This window comes from Euprymna scolopes, chromosome 22 (genome assembly GCF_053919585.1).
Source record: "Euprymna scolopes isolate OS-2025 chromosome 22, ASM5391958v1, whole genome shotgun sequence".
Classification (NCBI taxonomy): domain Eukaryota; kingdom Metazoa; phylum Mollusca; class Cephalopoda; order Sepiida; family Sepiolidae; genus Euprymna; species Euprymna scolopes.
Window position 1 is genome coordinate 81314390 of NC_136503.1, and position 18387 is coordinate 81332776.

Sequence of the window (18387 nt, forward strand, 5' to 3'; positions counted from 1 at the left end):
TTGGTGTCGGGTTCAAGATAGATCTGAAATCAACTGGGTTTTTCTCTACAATCAAAGTAATTCAACAATCAATGATAGCTTGGAGATCATTTTCTTATGAACGAGAATAATTATTCATAAGATATTTCAAGTACACTTTGTGCAAAGGAAAATTAAATTTATTGGGTTCTTAATGGTTTCAAGATGCAGGATTTTTTTAACTTGGATTTCTTCAGTTGGTTTCTCAGTCAGAGGAAGAAGAGCCCTTCAACTTAGCTCTTTTTCGAAAAGTAACCAAGCCCTTGGGCTAAATCTCAAAAGCTAATGTGGACAAGTACTTTTTCCATCCACCAAACACAATGGTTTTTATGGAATCCTAATTCCGACCACCATCTCTTTGAGTGTAGCATTTCCTCCTTTACCGTTTGGAAATTAGCATCTCCCTCTGTATTGTTTGGAGATCATCCCTTTTTTTTCTAATCTCTTCCTCTTAATCCATATCTCTCTTTAATTCTTTTTTTACTTTCTCTCTCTCTCTCTCTCTCTCAGGCCCCTTTTTCTTTTTTTTCTCTTTTCCCTTGTTCTAAAGAAATTTTATTATCAAACTATGCCAGAAGTCTGCTCATGAACCTCCTAGCCAAACAAACATGACAATCTTTTAAGACATGTTATCAAAACTAATTTAACAAATAGAAAACAAATCCTATCTAAAATCCCTTTTCAATATAATAGATGCCAAATCGGCGATAACTTGTTGATATTTCGCTGGGGAATTGTCATCTCAATTATCATTGAGAGGCCTATTTTTATGTCATCTTTGAAAAATATGTATTGTTTTATCATTCTTCTAAAGCAGCGGGATTCTTTGACCAAATGTCAACACCCCTGATTACACTTTTTCTTGCTGGTAATCATGAAGGTAATCTGGTGCTGCTCGGGTGCATGAAAATCGTGTTACAATTTTAATATAGGTTATTTAATGCCGAATTTAGTAATTTTGAAAAAAAAAAAAGGTTTTATGCTTCAAGTTCTTTATATCTTCAAATATTTATTCATGGTATTTGGTTTTGTTGCTTTATAGAGAAAAATTGTTCTTTTTGCTTTTGGCTTTGAAGAACATGATTGAGTTTTGAAAGAAAAAAGGGCATCAGTGTTTTATGCATTTTAGGCCAGGAAGATAATTTGAATGAGATTTAAAAAAGAAAAAAATGTCCTGAATTTATTAGTTGGTGATCAACTGTCTGACCAGTTGAGCTACAAACAGGCTGAATAGAACACGAGAAAACCAGTTTATAAGAAGGTTTGAATATCCCATTATGCTCAGACGGGCCAGATCATTCTTTGAATTCTGATTGGCTACTCATCAATAAGTGAATAATCTATTAGGAAAATTCTTGCTTGGCTTGAGCAATATTTGTATATCAACTATGGAAGCTATTTATGCTGGTAAGTGATCATTTGATTCTCCTATACATTGAAAATGTAGTTACACCCGTTTTTCCTGTCTCAATCTCCTTATATGTCTGTACACGCATGAACGACGATCATTTCATGTAGAAATTATGACACAATGCCTCTTTTATTTTTTCAAAATATTATTTTCTCTTTAAAACAGTTTCTGACTTCAGAGTGCTATGACTTAGTGCTCTTCTATCACTGCCCCCCCCCCAGACCTGAACCCGCAAACTCATATCAAGGCGGTGATTGAGACTGAAGGCGGCTACCTTGAATAGATGACATCTCTACTACATAATCAAATTACCTGAATTGATTTTTTCAATAAAAGTTTTAAAATAAAGCTCTTATGTTGTTTTATTTAGGGCGATAACGTTCTCGTTCCACCCTGTACACAAGATTTCCAGCGATGGAATACCTGGAAATCATTCAATCTTTCCTCGTCAATAGGTTTTTACAAGTAGTCGTCAATGGGTAGAAGTCCAAAATTCAAAATATCAACAATGACGTACCTGTAGAATCCATCCTGGGCCGAACTCAATTATCTTCATTAATGATTTCCCAAAAAACATTCTAAGTTCATTTGTTGACATATATGCAGACAACACTATTATCTATGGCAACATTTCAAAGACCAACAATGGCCAAGATCTCTCTGTGTGTCTCTCTCTCTTCTGACCTTGAGCACGTAGTGCAATAGGAAAAAAGGTGGCTGGTTAATTTTAACCCATCTAAAACCAACTTTCTATCTTTTCACCGTAAATGCTCTGATCCCCACTTGGCCCCATTTGATATGAATGGCTCTTGTCTCAAAGAAGCTCCCTGCTTTGACAAGCTTTTGGGTCTGACCTTCACTCTTGATCTGAAATGGAAGACCTATATCCAATTGGTTTCCAAAGTCACATTTTACCGCTTCAGAAGCTCCCAATGCAATCCTCTACTTTTATAAGAGCCAGATACATCCTGAACTTGAATAATGGGTAAGACCTGTTTGGAGCATCCTATTCTGCCTTGATAGAATTCAAAAGCGGCTTCAAAATCTAGTAGGAGAGGCTCCCCCCCCGCAACTTTTTTCTTACAGAAAATGCGAGCCTATCCTTGCTCTATCACTACTTTCGTGGTAAATCCTCGTCTGAGCTTCAATCTATGGTTCCACCTTCACAAAACCCTACTTGTTTAGCTACAACCACTATCAACAAGTTTCCTTACTTCCTATCTGTGCCTAAATCTAAATGCAAATGCCATGAACAAAGCTTCTTTTTTAGAATTGCTCGCATGTGGAACTCTATTCTGCTGACCTGCTTTCCAGCTGACTACAATGTGGTCATCGGGGAGTCCAATGTAAACCAGTTCTTGTTGTGCTGTTCTCTTAAATAATCAAATTCTACTTAATTTCCACCAGTGTTGTCCCGGTGACCTCTGTACACTTATTATCCCTTATCCTCAAGTGACTTTCAGGCCTTCATAAGTGGTGACTCCCTTGTAATTTTGCAAGGGAGTCTCTACTTGTAATCTAATATTATTATTTAATAATAATAATTAACAGAATTTACCAAAAACAGAAACTGAATTCTAGAATGGAAAATTAGTTACATTTGTGTTTCATGTTTTGGTACAGAATACAAACTCTTCTATTTTTTAAATAGGATAAGGATAGGGTAAATTCAATTAATCTTTTGTTTATTAAATTGTCATGTGAAAGTACATAATAGTTACAGAAACGCCCCCCCCCTTATGTTAAGAATGGGTTTCTAAATAATAACGTTATTATTTCAACACGGTCTGTATTCTGCATAAGTACTGTTGAAAATACAGAAATAATCTGTGTTTGTGTACTGCATTGTGCTGCAGTAAAATTCACGTTTCCAATTTTTCTGTTTCTGTTGTTTCCTGGGCAACTCTGGGTAGCCCTGCTAGTTAATTATGCATTCAATTATGGAATTGCTGATTTTGGAAATGACACATCAAAGAAGATTAAGATTTAATCACGTAGGTTGTTCCCTGGCATGTGTCAACTATTTTTAGCCGCTTCACGAGAAGAATAGAAAGAGGACACTAGACAAAAGACCAAACCAAGGAATTCTTGCGCTACAGAAAATTAAATTGTCAGAATAATTTATTGACGAGGAGTATTAAGATCTTTCCATTCAATTTGAGTATCTAGTAACCATCATCATCACCATCATAATCAGTTAAATATCTGCTTTACATGTTAGCAATGATTGGATGGCTTTTAGAAATGGACTTCCACACTGACTTATTTCTGGACCACTATGGTTCAAATGTCCAAACCAACTCAAGTCTGCACAATTTTAAAATGGAGATGAGTGCTGATATTTTTACTTTTTGGTTGTGAGATGTTGATTCATATTCATATATATGATGTGAATAGGGAGATCCAACGTTGCCCGGGATTGAATGAAGATCAATGAACATTCTACACTTCCAATACTTTTATTGTCATCAAATTGGTGATGTCGTCGATTTTCCAATCATATCGTTGAGGACCCATCATGGGCACTGAGAGAAAACTTTATATACCTACCAGCAGTGATTTCGTCCACAATACATTGTAGTTTACATTGCATTGTAGAGAACCTACTGTTGATTTTATAAAATTTTTTAATGTATAATGGCTTGCATTAAAGTTTAAAATGAAACGGTCAAATATAATGGTTCAATTTTGCTTTAAACAGAAACATTCATTTCGAACGCGTCCCTGTCATATCAAAGAACCTACTGTTGATTTTATATGCCTGGCTTTTCTGCATGTGCGGTGATAATTGCTTGAATCAAAGTTTAAAATGAAACAGGCAAGTATCATGTTTCAATTGTGCTCTAAACAGAAACAGTTTTACGTGTCCCTATCATATCAAAGAACCTACTGTTGATTTTATATGCCTGGCCTTTCTATTTGTGTGGTAAAACGACTTCTCAAATACTTTTGTGATGTTAGGCTGTGTAAAGCGTTAAATTTAGTCAAAATCGCCTGTTCCTTCTTTCATAAGTATTTTTTTGATTATCGATACTTATTGAAGACATTCCGATACAAAACCTATCTAAGAACACTGCCAGGCACATAAAGTAAATTTGTATGAAATTTTATAAAAATAATTCCAGACATTTTGGAGTCCATAGAGAACAAAGTCACACACATATACACAGTTTCTTTTTTTATAGTAGAGATAGTGATATAAAATTTAATTTTGTATATTATTTTAGATGGAAACTGTAATAAATATAAAAACATACATAAAAATATAAATAACCAAACTGAGAGTGATCAGTAGTAAAATGGATTCACCTGAACTCTAATAATAATCGGTTTTGTAAATAACAAATACTTTTTTTTTTTTTGGCCCAAAACGAACGACACAGGTTAGGAAAAGATTTTTAATAACATGAATAGATTAGCAAAAAATTTAATCTTGAGCAAAAAAAAAAAACTAGATCTAGTATTTGGAATGAAGGGAAGTGATCCTAGATTAACACTGCTGGAGTGCCAAAATATAAAATACTGTTTGTTTTAAAAACTCCTAAATAATTTTTCTTGGTAAGCAACTGATCCCTAAAATAATATTAGAGTTAGAGTAAACTCGTGCAGTGATTGCAAGTGATTACATACAAAGAAATTTTCTAATGAAAGACTTGAGGTGAAGATTTGTTTGTTCTTCTAATTTTAAAAGTAATAAAACTTTCAAGAAATATATATATACATACACACACACACACACACACACAATCATCATTGGCTACAAACGTGCATACATGTTTTTACAGTGTCTTCTTTCAGAGATATTGCTTCATCAAGCTATGGTGTCAACTTGAGACCATACTGAAAAATATTTAATTTCTTTGTATAAAAAATGTTTTATCTAATTTAAACTAAAGAGAGGAGAGACGGTAAAGAAACAGTGTCCAGTTATAAGTTAGGAACATGTGTTTTGAATTTCTATTGGTGAAGGTCTTTTATTTATTTTATCTTTATATTTACATATTACTTAGAATTCTTAAGTTTAATCATAGCGACACCTACTGTCAAGTGTTTTGGACTCCCGTTATCTCTATGTAATTGTATAATCGAACGTTTAACAGTGATCAAGGCACTTTTTTGTAGTGTGTTGATAACAACAATCAATGTGTGTATTAACGCTCATTTCCAATACATACCTTCATACCTTAAGTGTGGCAATATTCTAGAACATATACATACTTATATAGATATCCATGTCTATATATACATATACACACACTATGCCCGTATTCACACTGCTTCACGCACACACACATATTGTGTATTTAGGCAGCATGTTTTAATTCAAACAAGTATTGTTGAATAGCATAGTGTTTTTGCTTGAAGTTTTTTTTTTTTGTAATTTTTCAATTTTTTTAATTGTCGTTCTATTTCTTTTTTTTTTTTTTGTGAGTATAAACTACGTGTTAATTCTTGTATAAGTAACTTTAAAAATTCATATATAAGTAAAATTTACTGGCGTTTGTAGCTCAGTATATGAATCGAAATTAGTCAGTATTATCTCACTCAGTGAACAGAGATATTTTCAGTGACATCTACGCGTACCTGCAAACTGTCACTATATTTTTATGTTGTTATTGCTGTTTGATAAAGTTAATCTGTTTGTTTGTTGTGTTGCTTAATGTATCGTTTACAATGTTTTGTAATGAAATCAGGATAATGTCTAACTAAATATGTGTTATGAATGTGTAGAATAAATATATACTTGAAAGTTTACTATATATGTATTGTATACAAACACTGCTTTAATACATACATAAAAAATATTAAATAATGCGTTAGGTGTGTCAGAAACTTTGTGAAAAATATTGAATAATTCGACCCCCCCCCTGTCTTTCCATGCTTATAACTACTCGAAAAATGTAATTCAAACTCTAATTTTTTTTTTCAATTAAAGGAGCAAGGACCAAGGTTTCATTTAAAAAAAAAAAAAAAAAAAAAAAAAACAAGCAAATAACGTGATTTAAAAAAAAAAGGTTTTAAACTTCGGACTTTACAGGTTAATTTCTAAAAAACACTTTTTTCTTTTTTTTTTCAATTTAAATATATTATTTATTGATCTTTTCTCTTCAATTTGTGATATATAAAACTTTGGCACATAAATTAATTATTTACTTTTTAATAGGCATTTCAGAATGGGGGACGTGAATTTAAAAAAAAAAACGTTTGTCTAAAATTTTATATTCCATTTATTGGAAAGAGCATAAAATTTCACATTGACCCTGAAAATATCGTAAAAATAGAATCGCTAGAAAAATTTTGGTCAATTTTTAAAGTTTAAAAATTGAAAAATACGGAACTCGTAAAATTCAATTAATTTCATTATTTTATTTATTTTTTTTATTTAAAAAAAATATTTCTATTACTTTTTATACAACTTTAATAGTTTATTTTGGAAGAAAGAAAATAAACAACCCACTTTTAAAAGAGAAATTACGAGTTTTTTATATTTTATTCGCAGTTTCGTGTTAGGAGTGTCAAAAATTCCTACAAAAATTCTGATACACCTAATAATGCGTCCCATCAGAAGGATGATTTCATTTGCATGCAAGAGTAAAACTTTTTACCATTTAGGAAAGTGAATTTAAATACAAAGGCAGTATTCTCATGTTATTACTATTGCTAATAAAAATAACAAAATTGATTTTTTATATATATGTTGTATTGTGGTGTGGCCCCCAGGTTGGGAATCGTAGTAGTTCGTAGGACCCCCTGGTTGTGGCACACAGCAGTTTTAATTACGTCGATCGTCCGTGGTTTCACCTGTTTACTAAACGGTTGTCATGACAACGAGTTAAGACTAGTGAGTTATCTCACCTTAGACTGGCACTTTTTCTTATCTTGCCTCTCGTCAATTGTCAAAAAATGTCATAACAGTGTTGAACCTGAAAACAAATCGGTTGACAACTTAGAACGATCAGCCGTAACTTAAAACATGTATTAAAGACGTAAGTCACAATTGCGTTGGTTTTTGTATAAAATTATATTTTACAATATCATACATATTTACAATTTAACAGTTCGCCTTTTTCTTTTGGTGGTTTTGAAATTCACAGCGATCTGAGGAGGGAAGGACGTTTCGACGATACGGTCTTCAGCGACGTTCTGTTGCCTTTTTCTCTCCTCTCTCTGTCTCTCTGTCGTGCGTCTGTTCCTTATATGGCATTCAGCTCAACTTTCTGACGTCACGCGTCCTAGAGCTAATTTACATATAACCAACAGAATATTTAGGTCTCGGCTTCCACGTGCGTTCTTAGCACGTCTTTGTTTTATTTATTTAGTCAAGCGATTACTTCTGCACGTGCCAATAATTCACCTGTCATCAAGAAATTCCATTCATTGTTTTTTTGTTCGCCGTAGAATTCCGTGCAAAATATGCGAATTCCAGTAACCCGAATTCTCGTTTTGTCAACAATTACGATTGTCCGACTTTTTCTATTTACACTGCGAATTCTTTTTCTTTAATTCATACTAGTGGACTATCAACATTCGATGTCCACTTATCAAGTTAATAAAAAGGGATTTTATTTTAACCTTTATGTATCGGTTGGCCCTAGCCAACCGCTACATAACATATATATATATATATATATATATATATATATATATATATACTAGCTGATAGCCCGGCGTTGCCCAGCCATACAATACACTTAAACGTGAAATTTTAATTTATGTAGATTGCGTATGTATTATTATAGAATCAATCCTCTAATGATCATTAATTATGGGAATAGTTTGCCCAGTGAACTAACGCAAAAAAAAAAATAATAATAATACTAATGATAATGTTGTTCATCAAATTTCGTCCGTGTTTGTTTACAACATCACTTCAGCTGATACTTGAGCTTGACGTTGAATGCCTTGGAAAAGTCACTTCTGATTAATGTTTGGTTTTAAAATATGCAAACGAAGAAATGATTTGCAGCGATTTTAAATGGTACCTCTTCTTTTATTGTAAATTGAATTCATTAATAAGAAAAAATTAAAATAAAAAGGTGAGGTACACCCGGGCTTGAACAGGGGATCATTCAAGCTGTAGTTGAATGATCTACCACTAAGCTATATCTCCAGATTGTAATAAATCTTTTTTTTTTTTTAGAAATGATCCCTCTTTGTCGGTGTAATGTAAAATATTCCCCCTGTAAAAATCATTCTTTTTTATCTATAAGCGAAAAAAGCTATTTTTATGATAGGATTTTTTTGATTTTCAATACTTATTGGAAGAATTTCTGTACAAAACATATCTAAGAACACTGCCAGACATATAAATTAGTTTTGTGTGAAATTTGGAAAAGATAGAATCAGCCACTTCGAAACCTCTGAAGAAGGAACTCGCATGCACACAAAGTGACATTTATATAATCGTAGATATATATATATCCCCAAAATTGCCATTTGGTGAATGGAATCTGGACCATGCAGTAGCTTCTGGTGGGGCCTCTCGATGCCATACTAGTGAGTAATTGTTACAGCTTTACCTTATCATGTGGTACAATAAAAAAAAAAAAATTCTTCGTTTCTTTTTCTCTCTTAGTTTCCCCTCTCTGTCCTGCTCTAAGTAAATCTGTCGACCTAGTCCACAAATTCCAAAATTTCATCATGACAAGTTTCAAGAAAAAATACACGATTAAACCCGGTTCTCCAACTTCCAACGTAGACCCCTACTACCATGTCTCCTTCTCCAACATCAGGGGTCTACGTTCTAACCTTCCAGAGGTTGAAACCCAATTACAGGAGACTAAACCAGACCTTTTATTTTTAAGTGAAACTGGCATTGGACAGGCTATTTCCCTAGATGAGTTTGCAATTACAGGATACTCTAACTTAACTTCTAAATCTGACCCCCAAGATCGCCATGGGCATGGAATATGTGCCTATATTAAAGATAGCTTTCCATGTGGGAGGGACATCTCCAGGGAAGATCCTAACTTACCCTATATGTGCTTCCGGGTTGCTTTAGCTCACACTACTGCATTTATATTTACTCTCTATCGCCCCCACAACAGCGGAGTTACTATCTTTCAAAGCATATCTGAGAAAATTGACCAAGTCCTTTCTACTTATCCTTCAGCTAACATTCACGTATGTGGAGACTTCAATGTTCACAACGTCGAATGGTTGACCCACTCAAACAAGACCGATGATGAGGGGAGGTTCTGTCATGATTTCTCCATTGCCTATGACCTCACTCAGATTGTTCAGGAACCTACCCGTGTGCCCGATAATGACGGCCAGTATGCGAGCCTACTAGACCTTTTTCTCACAACTTGCCCTGAACTATGTTCAGTTTCTGTTCTGTCGCCTCTTGGATCTTCCGACCACTCTGTTGTATCAATTAAGATAAAAATGAAATGTAATAAGTCCCCAGACGTACCACTTCATCGTACAGTATATCGATACACTAAGGCTGACTGGGATAGCTTCCGTACATTTATATCTGATCTACCTCTGCATTCCATGTTTAAAAAGGATGTGTCCTCTATAGTATTAGACCTAACTGAATGGTTAATTGTAGGTATTGACCATTTCATACCCTCTAAAAAGTTTCAGCAAAAACCTAACAGCCAGCCATGGTTCTCTCCAGAATGTGCTGCTGCCATTGCGCACAGAAATCACTTTTTCCACTGCTTCAAACGTAATAGATGTATGGAAACTAAAGCCGTTTTCAGGACTGCCAGCAACCATTGTAAGAAAGTAATAAGGAACGCAAGAGAGTTGTATGCTCAATCTGTTAAGTCCAAAGTAGCTGAGCAGCGGCTTGGTTCCCACCAGTTTTGGCAAATAGCAAACAGAATCCTGAACAGAAGCGTGTGCTCCATCCCAACTATTATCAATGGACCTGAGGTAATCTCGTCAGCATCAGACAAAGCCAAACTCTTTGTCAAGAACTTTGCAGCTAATTCTACCCTTTGCGACCAAGACCGCCAACCCCCAATATTTCCTCCTGTATCAGAAAACACGCTATGTGATATACGTATATCTGTACGTGATGTTGCCAAGCTAATCAAAAACCTTGATTCCAGTAAAGCAACTGGCCCTGATGGTATTCCAATTATAGTACTCAAAAAACTTCAACCTGAACTAGCGCCCATACTTACAAAACTGTTTAAACGTTGTCTTAAGGAGAATAGTTTCCCATCTCCCTGGAAAATCTCATCAGTATGCCCTGTATTTAAGAATTCAGGTGATCGCTCATCCCCCTCTCAGTACAGGCCAATAAGTCTCCTGTGCGTCATGAGTAAGTTGCTAGAATCTGTGTTAAATACAGAAGTAATCAAACATCTCAACAAAAATAACCTTCTTAGTGACACTCAATATGGTTTCCGTTCTGCTAGATCTACAGCAGATGTCCTTACAGTTATATCGCATAGGATTAGCAAATCTCTCGACGGTGGCAATCTTTCTAGGGCAATTGCTCTTGACATATCTAAAGCCTTTGATAGGGTATGGCATAAAGGTTTACTTCATAAGATCGCTAGCTATGGTATAGCTGGAAAAGTCTTCTCAATTATTAAATCATTTCTTTCTGATAGGTTCATAAGAGTAGTAGTTGAGGGGCAAAAATCAGAAGCTCTCAGTATTAATGCCGGTGTCCCTCAGGGATCCATCCTGGGCCCAACTCTTTTCCTGATCTACATTAATGATCTTCCAAATCATATCCTTACATCATTTGTAGACATTTATGCTGACGACACTACCATTTATGGTACCACATCTAAGACAGTAAACGAGCAAGTACTCTCCAATTCTCTCTCCTCTGATCTTGAGCATGTAGTACAATGGGGAAAGGAGTGGCTGGTTACTTTTAATGCATCTAAAACCAAGCTTCTCTCTTTACATCATCAACATTTTAATCCACATTTGTCATCAATTGAAATGAATGGCTCTCGTCTTCAGGAGGCCTCAAGTTTTGACAAGCTTCTGGGCTTGACCATTACTCCTGATCTTAAATGGAACACGTATATCAAATCTGTTGCCAAGGCCGCTGGAAAAATGGTGGGATCTTTCTATCGATCCAGTAGATATCTCACTGCTGATGCTATTCTCTATCTATATAAGAGCCAGGTACGTCCAAGGATGGAATACTGTTGCCACATCTGGGCAGGAGCTGCTAGAAAGGACTTGTCCTGCCTTGATAGAGTTCAAAATAGACTTCGTAGCCTCGTAGGAGATGTCCTTTTCTCCTCCTTACAACCTCTATCTCACAGAAGAGATGTTGCGAGTTTGTCTCTGATGTATCGTTATTTTCATGGAAAGTGTTCAACTGAGCTTCAATCTATGGTCCCCCCTCGCCAAACTTTCACAAGAAACACTCGTCTAGCTGTAAACACTATCAATAATTTCCCCCACTCTTTATCTGTGCCTAAACCTAAACATAGATTCCATGAACAAAGCTTCTTTCTTAGAACTGCACGCCTGTGGAATTGTCTTCCGTTTTCCTGCTTTCCGGCTGACTACAATATGGTTTTGTTCAAGTCTAAGGTAAATAAGTTCTTGATGAGCCGTTCCATATAAGTTATTAAATTTACCAAATTTTCATTACTAATGATTACTATATTGACCAACTTCTACTGTACACTCTTTAACCCTTATCCTTGAGTGGCCTCTGGGCCTTGATAATGTGGTGATGCCTTTGTAAAAAAAAAAAAAAAAAAAAAAAAAAAAACCTCTGGCCTTGATGGAGGGGAGACTAAAACTTACTGCTATGGTTTCAAATGATCTGAAATAACAGCAAGGGGAGACTTGATTTCAAATATTTCTCATGTTATATTCTTCCCTCTTTTGGAAATAGAGTACGATTATGAATATCTCCAGTATACACTGTGAAATTTACCTAATGTTTGAAAACTAAAGAGGGAAGATATAACATGAGAAATATTTGGAATCAAGTCTTCCCTTGCTGTTATTTCAGATCATTTGAAACCATATCAGTAAGTTTTAGTCTCCCCACTATCAAGGCCAAAAGTTTTAGGGAAATATCAGGTATTTGGTAATTTATATGCAAAACTAGGAAAACAAATGACTATGATTGAAACATTGGTAAAGGTGCAGTATCTCATAGGATTAGCTAATCTCTCGATAGAGGTTTCCTTTCTAGGGCATTTTAAGCAATCCCTGAAGATGAATTCATTAGGATTTAAAAGTACTTGGGCAAATAAAAGTTATTACATCAGCCAGTTCTCACCACAATATGAAAAATGGAAAGGATCCAATGTAAAATTAATAGACTAAAAACGTCTGTTAATTTTAACGAATTATGCATAATATAGATATATCTATACTAGTAGCTAAATTGAATATTGAAATGCTCATCTCTTTAGTTCTATTGGACGAAACTACATGAAAATTTGCAGGCTTTTTGAAGATTATATAACTCTTCTATGGCTAAAATTTTATGACAATTGGTAAATGTTCAAACAAGTAAAATATGCTCAAATTTGCCTACATTTGTATATATAGTGTCCTGGCAAGCCAGCTTTAGTTTTGCTGCTTTAGGATGAATTTTACTTAGAGTATTTTTTTTTTTTGCTTGGTTGTCTCCGCTGTGGCCTTGCCAGGGCACTAATATAATATATATATAAGAGAAAGAAAATTAAAACTGTAAGTTGAAATTTACAATCCAAATTTATTGTTCGACTGAATACTTAAAAAAAAAAAATCAATTTACAAAGTACTTATTCCGTAGAGTTTCAAAGAATGCTATTCTTGCTATTTATCTCATCAGAAGACAGAAAGAAATCAGCAAATTATATTTGTATAACACATACATACAGATTTTGATGAAGCCCAATTGACCTGCAATGAATGAATATTTCTTTCTAAATTTTAGATATTATTATCCAGAGCAATGCTGATCAAGAATATACTTTATGGTTATTTGTTTTGTAGTTTTACAGTTGTAGCTGGGCATACAAACACTCATAGAACTGCCTTTATATAATAGACTAGCAGGGCTACCCGTTGCTGCTTGGGGCCATGAAAAATAAAAGATGTTAAAAAGTGTGTAACCTCTTTATATTAAAACTTCTATCTACTTCTCTGACACTATCTTTTCTACATCCATCTCCCCTACCTCTTTTACACATCCGCCCAGCACATTCCTTTTTCTTGTCTTAATGTGTAGAAAATAACAATGAAAATCATTCAGCTCTCTTACATACAATAGATAACATTGGATATGGCTGAAAAACCGATTCTCTCTCTTACGAAACCTGACCTAGTTAACTCCTCAACTCCTTTAACAATGAATAATGTTTTAGATATTAATCATCCAGGGCAATGCTGATCAAAAATGTACCAACTTTGTGAGTGTTTGTTTTGTAGTATTTTACTTTTAGCTGGACACACACACACAACTGTACTTTATGCAGGGTTTGCGCAGACTTGAAAAGTCTTTGAATTTTGACTTCTGTCATGAAAAGGCCTTATTTCTATTATTACCTTGCAAAATCCTTGAAGATGTCTTAAAAAGACCTTGAAAATTGTATTCTTTATGTCCAGTAAAAATTTGTGTCAAAATATTAAAAATAAAATCAAAATAAATACTATTAAATTATTTTTTAACTATTAAAAAAATATCATTAAAATATTTGAATATCGAAAATGAAATCTGAAATTGTATGGTGGGTTGAAGGGTTATGTTTTTTTTTTTTTTTTTGCAGAGGCATCACCACATATCAAGGCCCAGAGGCCACTCGAGGATAAGAGTTAAAGAGTGCACAATAGTCAATTGGATGATATAGTAATCGTTAGTAATGGAAATTCTGTAAATTTGTTAACAAGTGGAACGGCTCATCAAGGACATAACCGGCATAGTTTTTAATTATCACAAATATTTTTTTCTCACATTTTTTTTTTTTTTTTGAGGAAGCTTCAAATCTCAGTCTATTGTTACTTTCATTTATAATTTAATTTGAAGCGAGACACAAGGGGATAAAGAGTTTTTTTTTTTTACATAGGCATCACCACTTATCAAGGCCCAGAGGCCACTCGAGGATAAGGGCGCCATAAACAAAATGCACCACCACCACCACCACCACCACCACCAAAAAAAAAAAACATTGTGATAACCGAAAATGAGGCCGGCTGGGTCAAAAAAGAATGGACAAGATGGCAGCCATCTTGGCTAGAAATTTAAAAGCCATATAGAGAGTTAATATTTGAGATAAAATAAAAAGGATTTAAAACTACACTAAAAAATGATGTAAGGTAGATTGCAAAGTAACTTTTATTCGCTATGGTAGCATTTTTTTTGTTGTATATTTGATTTTTTTTATCACTTTTTCGAATTGTTGTGGATTGTAAAACAAATCCCAAATTTTGTTTTAAAAAAACTTGAATTTTGTCTGGAGAAAAGCCTTTAAAAACTTTTTAAGAAACTTTGAAAAGAAGGGACATTAAAAATCTGTACAAACCGTGTTATATAATAGGTTATTTGGATACTCTTAATTACCAATTTTTCATACATAAGGAACTTTGACGACCATTCTCTATTTCACCAATAAGTTTATTTTTTGTTTTGCTTTAGCAAATTCCAGTAACATCTTTTCTTATCTGTGACGTCTGCAACATCTGCTTATTCTCATCTACAATATCTTTTTTGTCCTTTTTCTTGATCCCCCCCCCCCGCCCTCTCTTTTAATTTCTGTTGCGTCCTGCTTTTATTTTTCCAGTAACCTGCTCGATGTCCTAGTCGACTGGTTATCAGCTAGAAGAATATTTACCATGTGTGCGGTATGGCTTCCTCTCTTTAAATACCCACTCTCGGCACCTCTGTAGTATCGGTTGACCTACCACACCCTACCCATTACACATCTTCACATCCACCCCTTACTCTAATTGCTGATGTTCAATTATTACTCATACAGTAGAGATTCACGCAGTAGAAGTAGTTTGTAGTCTTTGACAGTTCTTGGATTTTTTTTTTATAGACAGCAAAGTTATCAAAGGCAAGATAAGTTACTCTTCTACCTAGCTGGATAAGTTTTTAGCATTTTAACTTATTTTAAAGCGTTTATTCAGTTTGGAAAACAAGTAGAGTGCTATGTAAGAACAAGGAATAACGGCCGACACATGTGGGTCACATCTTTGGTGTCTGGATAATTGCTCAAAAATAGAAAAGTAAACAAATCGAGGTAGAAAGCCATCAAAAAATGTCATGGTATTCTACCAATATTTTCTTTAGTTTTCTATTTTTGAGGGATTATTGAGACTCCAAAAGTATAAGTCTCGTGTCTGCTATTTTTTTTTTTTTTTTTTTGTTCTCACATAACGCTCAAACTTATCTTGCTTTTGATAACATTTATTTGTTATATGTTTGTTTTTGACCACTTTTTCGTTTTGTTGTCTATAAGTAAAAAAAATGCTAAATGTTCCTTAAAATTTCAGTTTGAGAAAATTGCATAATTAAACAAATATTTGAATGAATCTGTAGAATCCAGTCTCTTGCTAAAGGGAGTAGAAAATGATCCTTGGATTTACTTTTGACATCCTCGTAACTCTCACTTCTCTTATTTTGTCCATTAGTCCTCACATTCCATGAACATTGTTTCTTGCAAACATATCAATGATCTACCACACCCTCTCCTTAACATTAACAACAGCCTGGTCTTTACAGATTTATACAAATATTTGTTTACTTGTTTGGAGTGATTTCCATTAAAAAAAAAAGTTACTGGAAAAATGCTTGGATCATTCTACCGCTCCACAAAGTATCTGATTCCTACAGCTACATACCTAGAAAAAGGGAGCTATTAAACCTGACATAGTGATATGGGATGAGAATAAGAAAGAAGCAATCTTAGTAGAAGTTAGTGTCCCCAATGATGCTGGGTTAAACAGAGTTGAGTGAGGAAAGATAACAAAATACTTAAGTCTTATATACGACATGAAAAAAAATTGGAATCTTAGAAAGATCTCCATCGCTCATAAAAAAATATTTCAAAAACTACCCGACAGATGTGCCTGGTGAACGAAGCGCAAGAGAGATAAACCAGTAGCAATGGTTAGAATCTTAAAAAGAATGTACGAGATAGCAGGTGAATGTCTGGCATCTAGTGGAATGCCCCATCCCCCACTAGAACAAAATGATAAGAAATTAAAAACACAAACAAACAATCCCATATAAGAGTCAGATATGTTTTAAGATGGTGTACTGCTGCCACACCTTCAGGAGCACCACTAGAAACACCCTTGCGTAGACAGTTCAAAATTGACTTTGAAACCTGGTGGGATGATCTCTTTATTACTTCTTTGATTTCCGCTTCTAAAAGATTCACGTTAAAAACTCACTTTACTAACACAAATAACTTTCTTTTTCTCCTTCAGGTACATATTGTCAGGCGACATTTTGAGAGCCAGCTTACCATTGTAGATCACATTTTTGCAAAATCGCTTCCTTGCATATTTTCAACATGATTGTCTTCAAATTTAATATCAGCAGATTTCCTGTCGTATACTGTTCTCACAATTCATGAAACCTTAGCTCAATCCATTAATCACCCCCAATCCTCAGATGAGGTTCTTCATTTTTTAATGAGCAAACATTCCATTTCATTAACTTTTACCTTTAAGCAGACTTTGGTCTTAATCAGTAATAAATTGTGTATAAAAATAAAGTATTATGTATCCTGTGTGTGCATGTGCTGATCTTTTATAAATTTTGTATTATTTGGAATTAAATGTTATTTTCACAATGTTTTGGCTGATATAACCTCCAACTTTCTTCAGGTTTATCTTGTTGAATAGAATTTCTAATGGCACTGTGATTAAAAATTAGTATAAACCTGATTTTGTACAGCATGCAGTGTTCATGTCAGGCAAGAAGAATAAAAAAAGTAAAAAAATGTCTGCTGTATTTACTTATAGATTGGAGATCTCATGAGGTAACAAGACTTCAGGGCATCTAATATGCATATAAAAAGCAAACGCTTACAATAAAATGTCTGCTTAGAGGAGGACATTCCTTTTGGCAAAATTAAGTTTGTCAGATGTGTATTGGATTTTGAGACCAGAAATTGTGAGAAGAAGAATCAGCTGTGTATTGAATATTGATACCAAGAATTGTAAAGGAGAAGAATAGTTGGGAGACTGCAGAATATTTTACTACAGCAACCTTTTATTTTATCCATAGGATTAGCATGCTCTTGTTTTGTCAGCCGTATTAGGTATTTTTCATCATGGATCATTTTTTGAGTTGAAGTATTTTCACACTAACTCCTGAAGCAATGAATCTCTTCCAACTTGATCCTTCCCATAATTGAGTTTAATATATTAGAATATTTTATTATTTTATTTCTTTTCTGGTTTCTACTTTTGTTGACAATTGTGATGAATAACACATTTTAAAAATAAAAATACTCATCTTTTCTTTCATCTGAGAGAAAAGTATGCAAACAACGGCTTTGAACTTGCAAGAAAGAATGTCAAACACTTTTTGAATGAATATTAAATGAGACAGAAGCACAAAATTATCCTACTATGAAGCGTCACCAAAAATACAACAAGACCTTTCATTGCACAATCTGAAAGAATGGGCCAGCCAAGTATTTTCTGGATGAATTGATCCAGAAAGATATAGATAAGGAACGCTCTGTACATTGGCTAAAAGGAGAGGATTATAATGGTTGCTTTAGATCAATGCTTTTAAGAAGATGAGTGGTCTCAGCAATGACAACAAATGCAGGTTCTGACACATAGAAGTAGAGACACTTGACATCCAGTTGTAAGGTGCTGTAGAGAGATGTCTGCTATACAGTGTAACACAATGGAGTGTGTAAGTATCTCCACTGAACCATCTGTAAAGAGCTCAATATTGAATGTAGCAGCAAGTTTTGGGAACATATACCAGAAACAACAGTTGGAAAGAAGTCATGCACCATCCACTATGACTATGCGATTCCTACAGCTATGTACCT

The 18387-nt window shown here is 34.3% G+C and overlaps 1 protein-coding gene across 5 annotated transcripts in view; it reads left to right on the forward strand.

Moving 5' to 3' along the window:
- The window catches only part of LOC145243504 (FERM domain-containing protein 8-like), a 218103-nt gene that overhangs the window by 95014 nt on the left and 104702 nt on the right, over window positions 1-18387 (forward strand). The window contains exon 1 of one of the 5 annotated variants that reach the window (XM_080106462.1): window positions 15182-15205. The exons of the other annotated variants lie outside the window; for them this stretch is intronic. Coding sequence (XP_079962588.1) covers window positions 15197-15205 — 9 coding nt within the window. The 5' untranslated portion in view covers window positions 15182-15196. Of the gene's footprint in view, window positions 1-15181; window positions 15206-18387 lie in introns of those variants that run through there. 5 annotated transcript variants of the gene reach the window in all.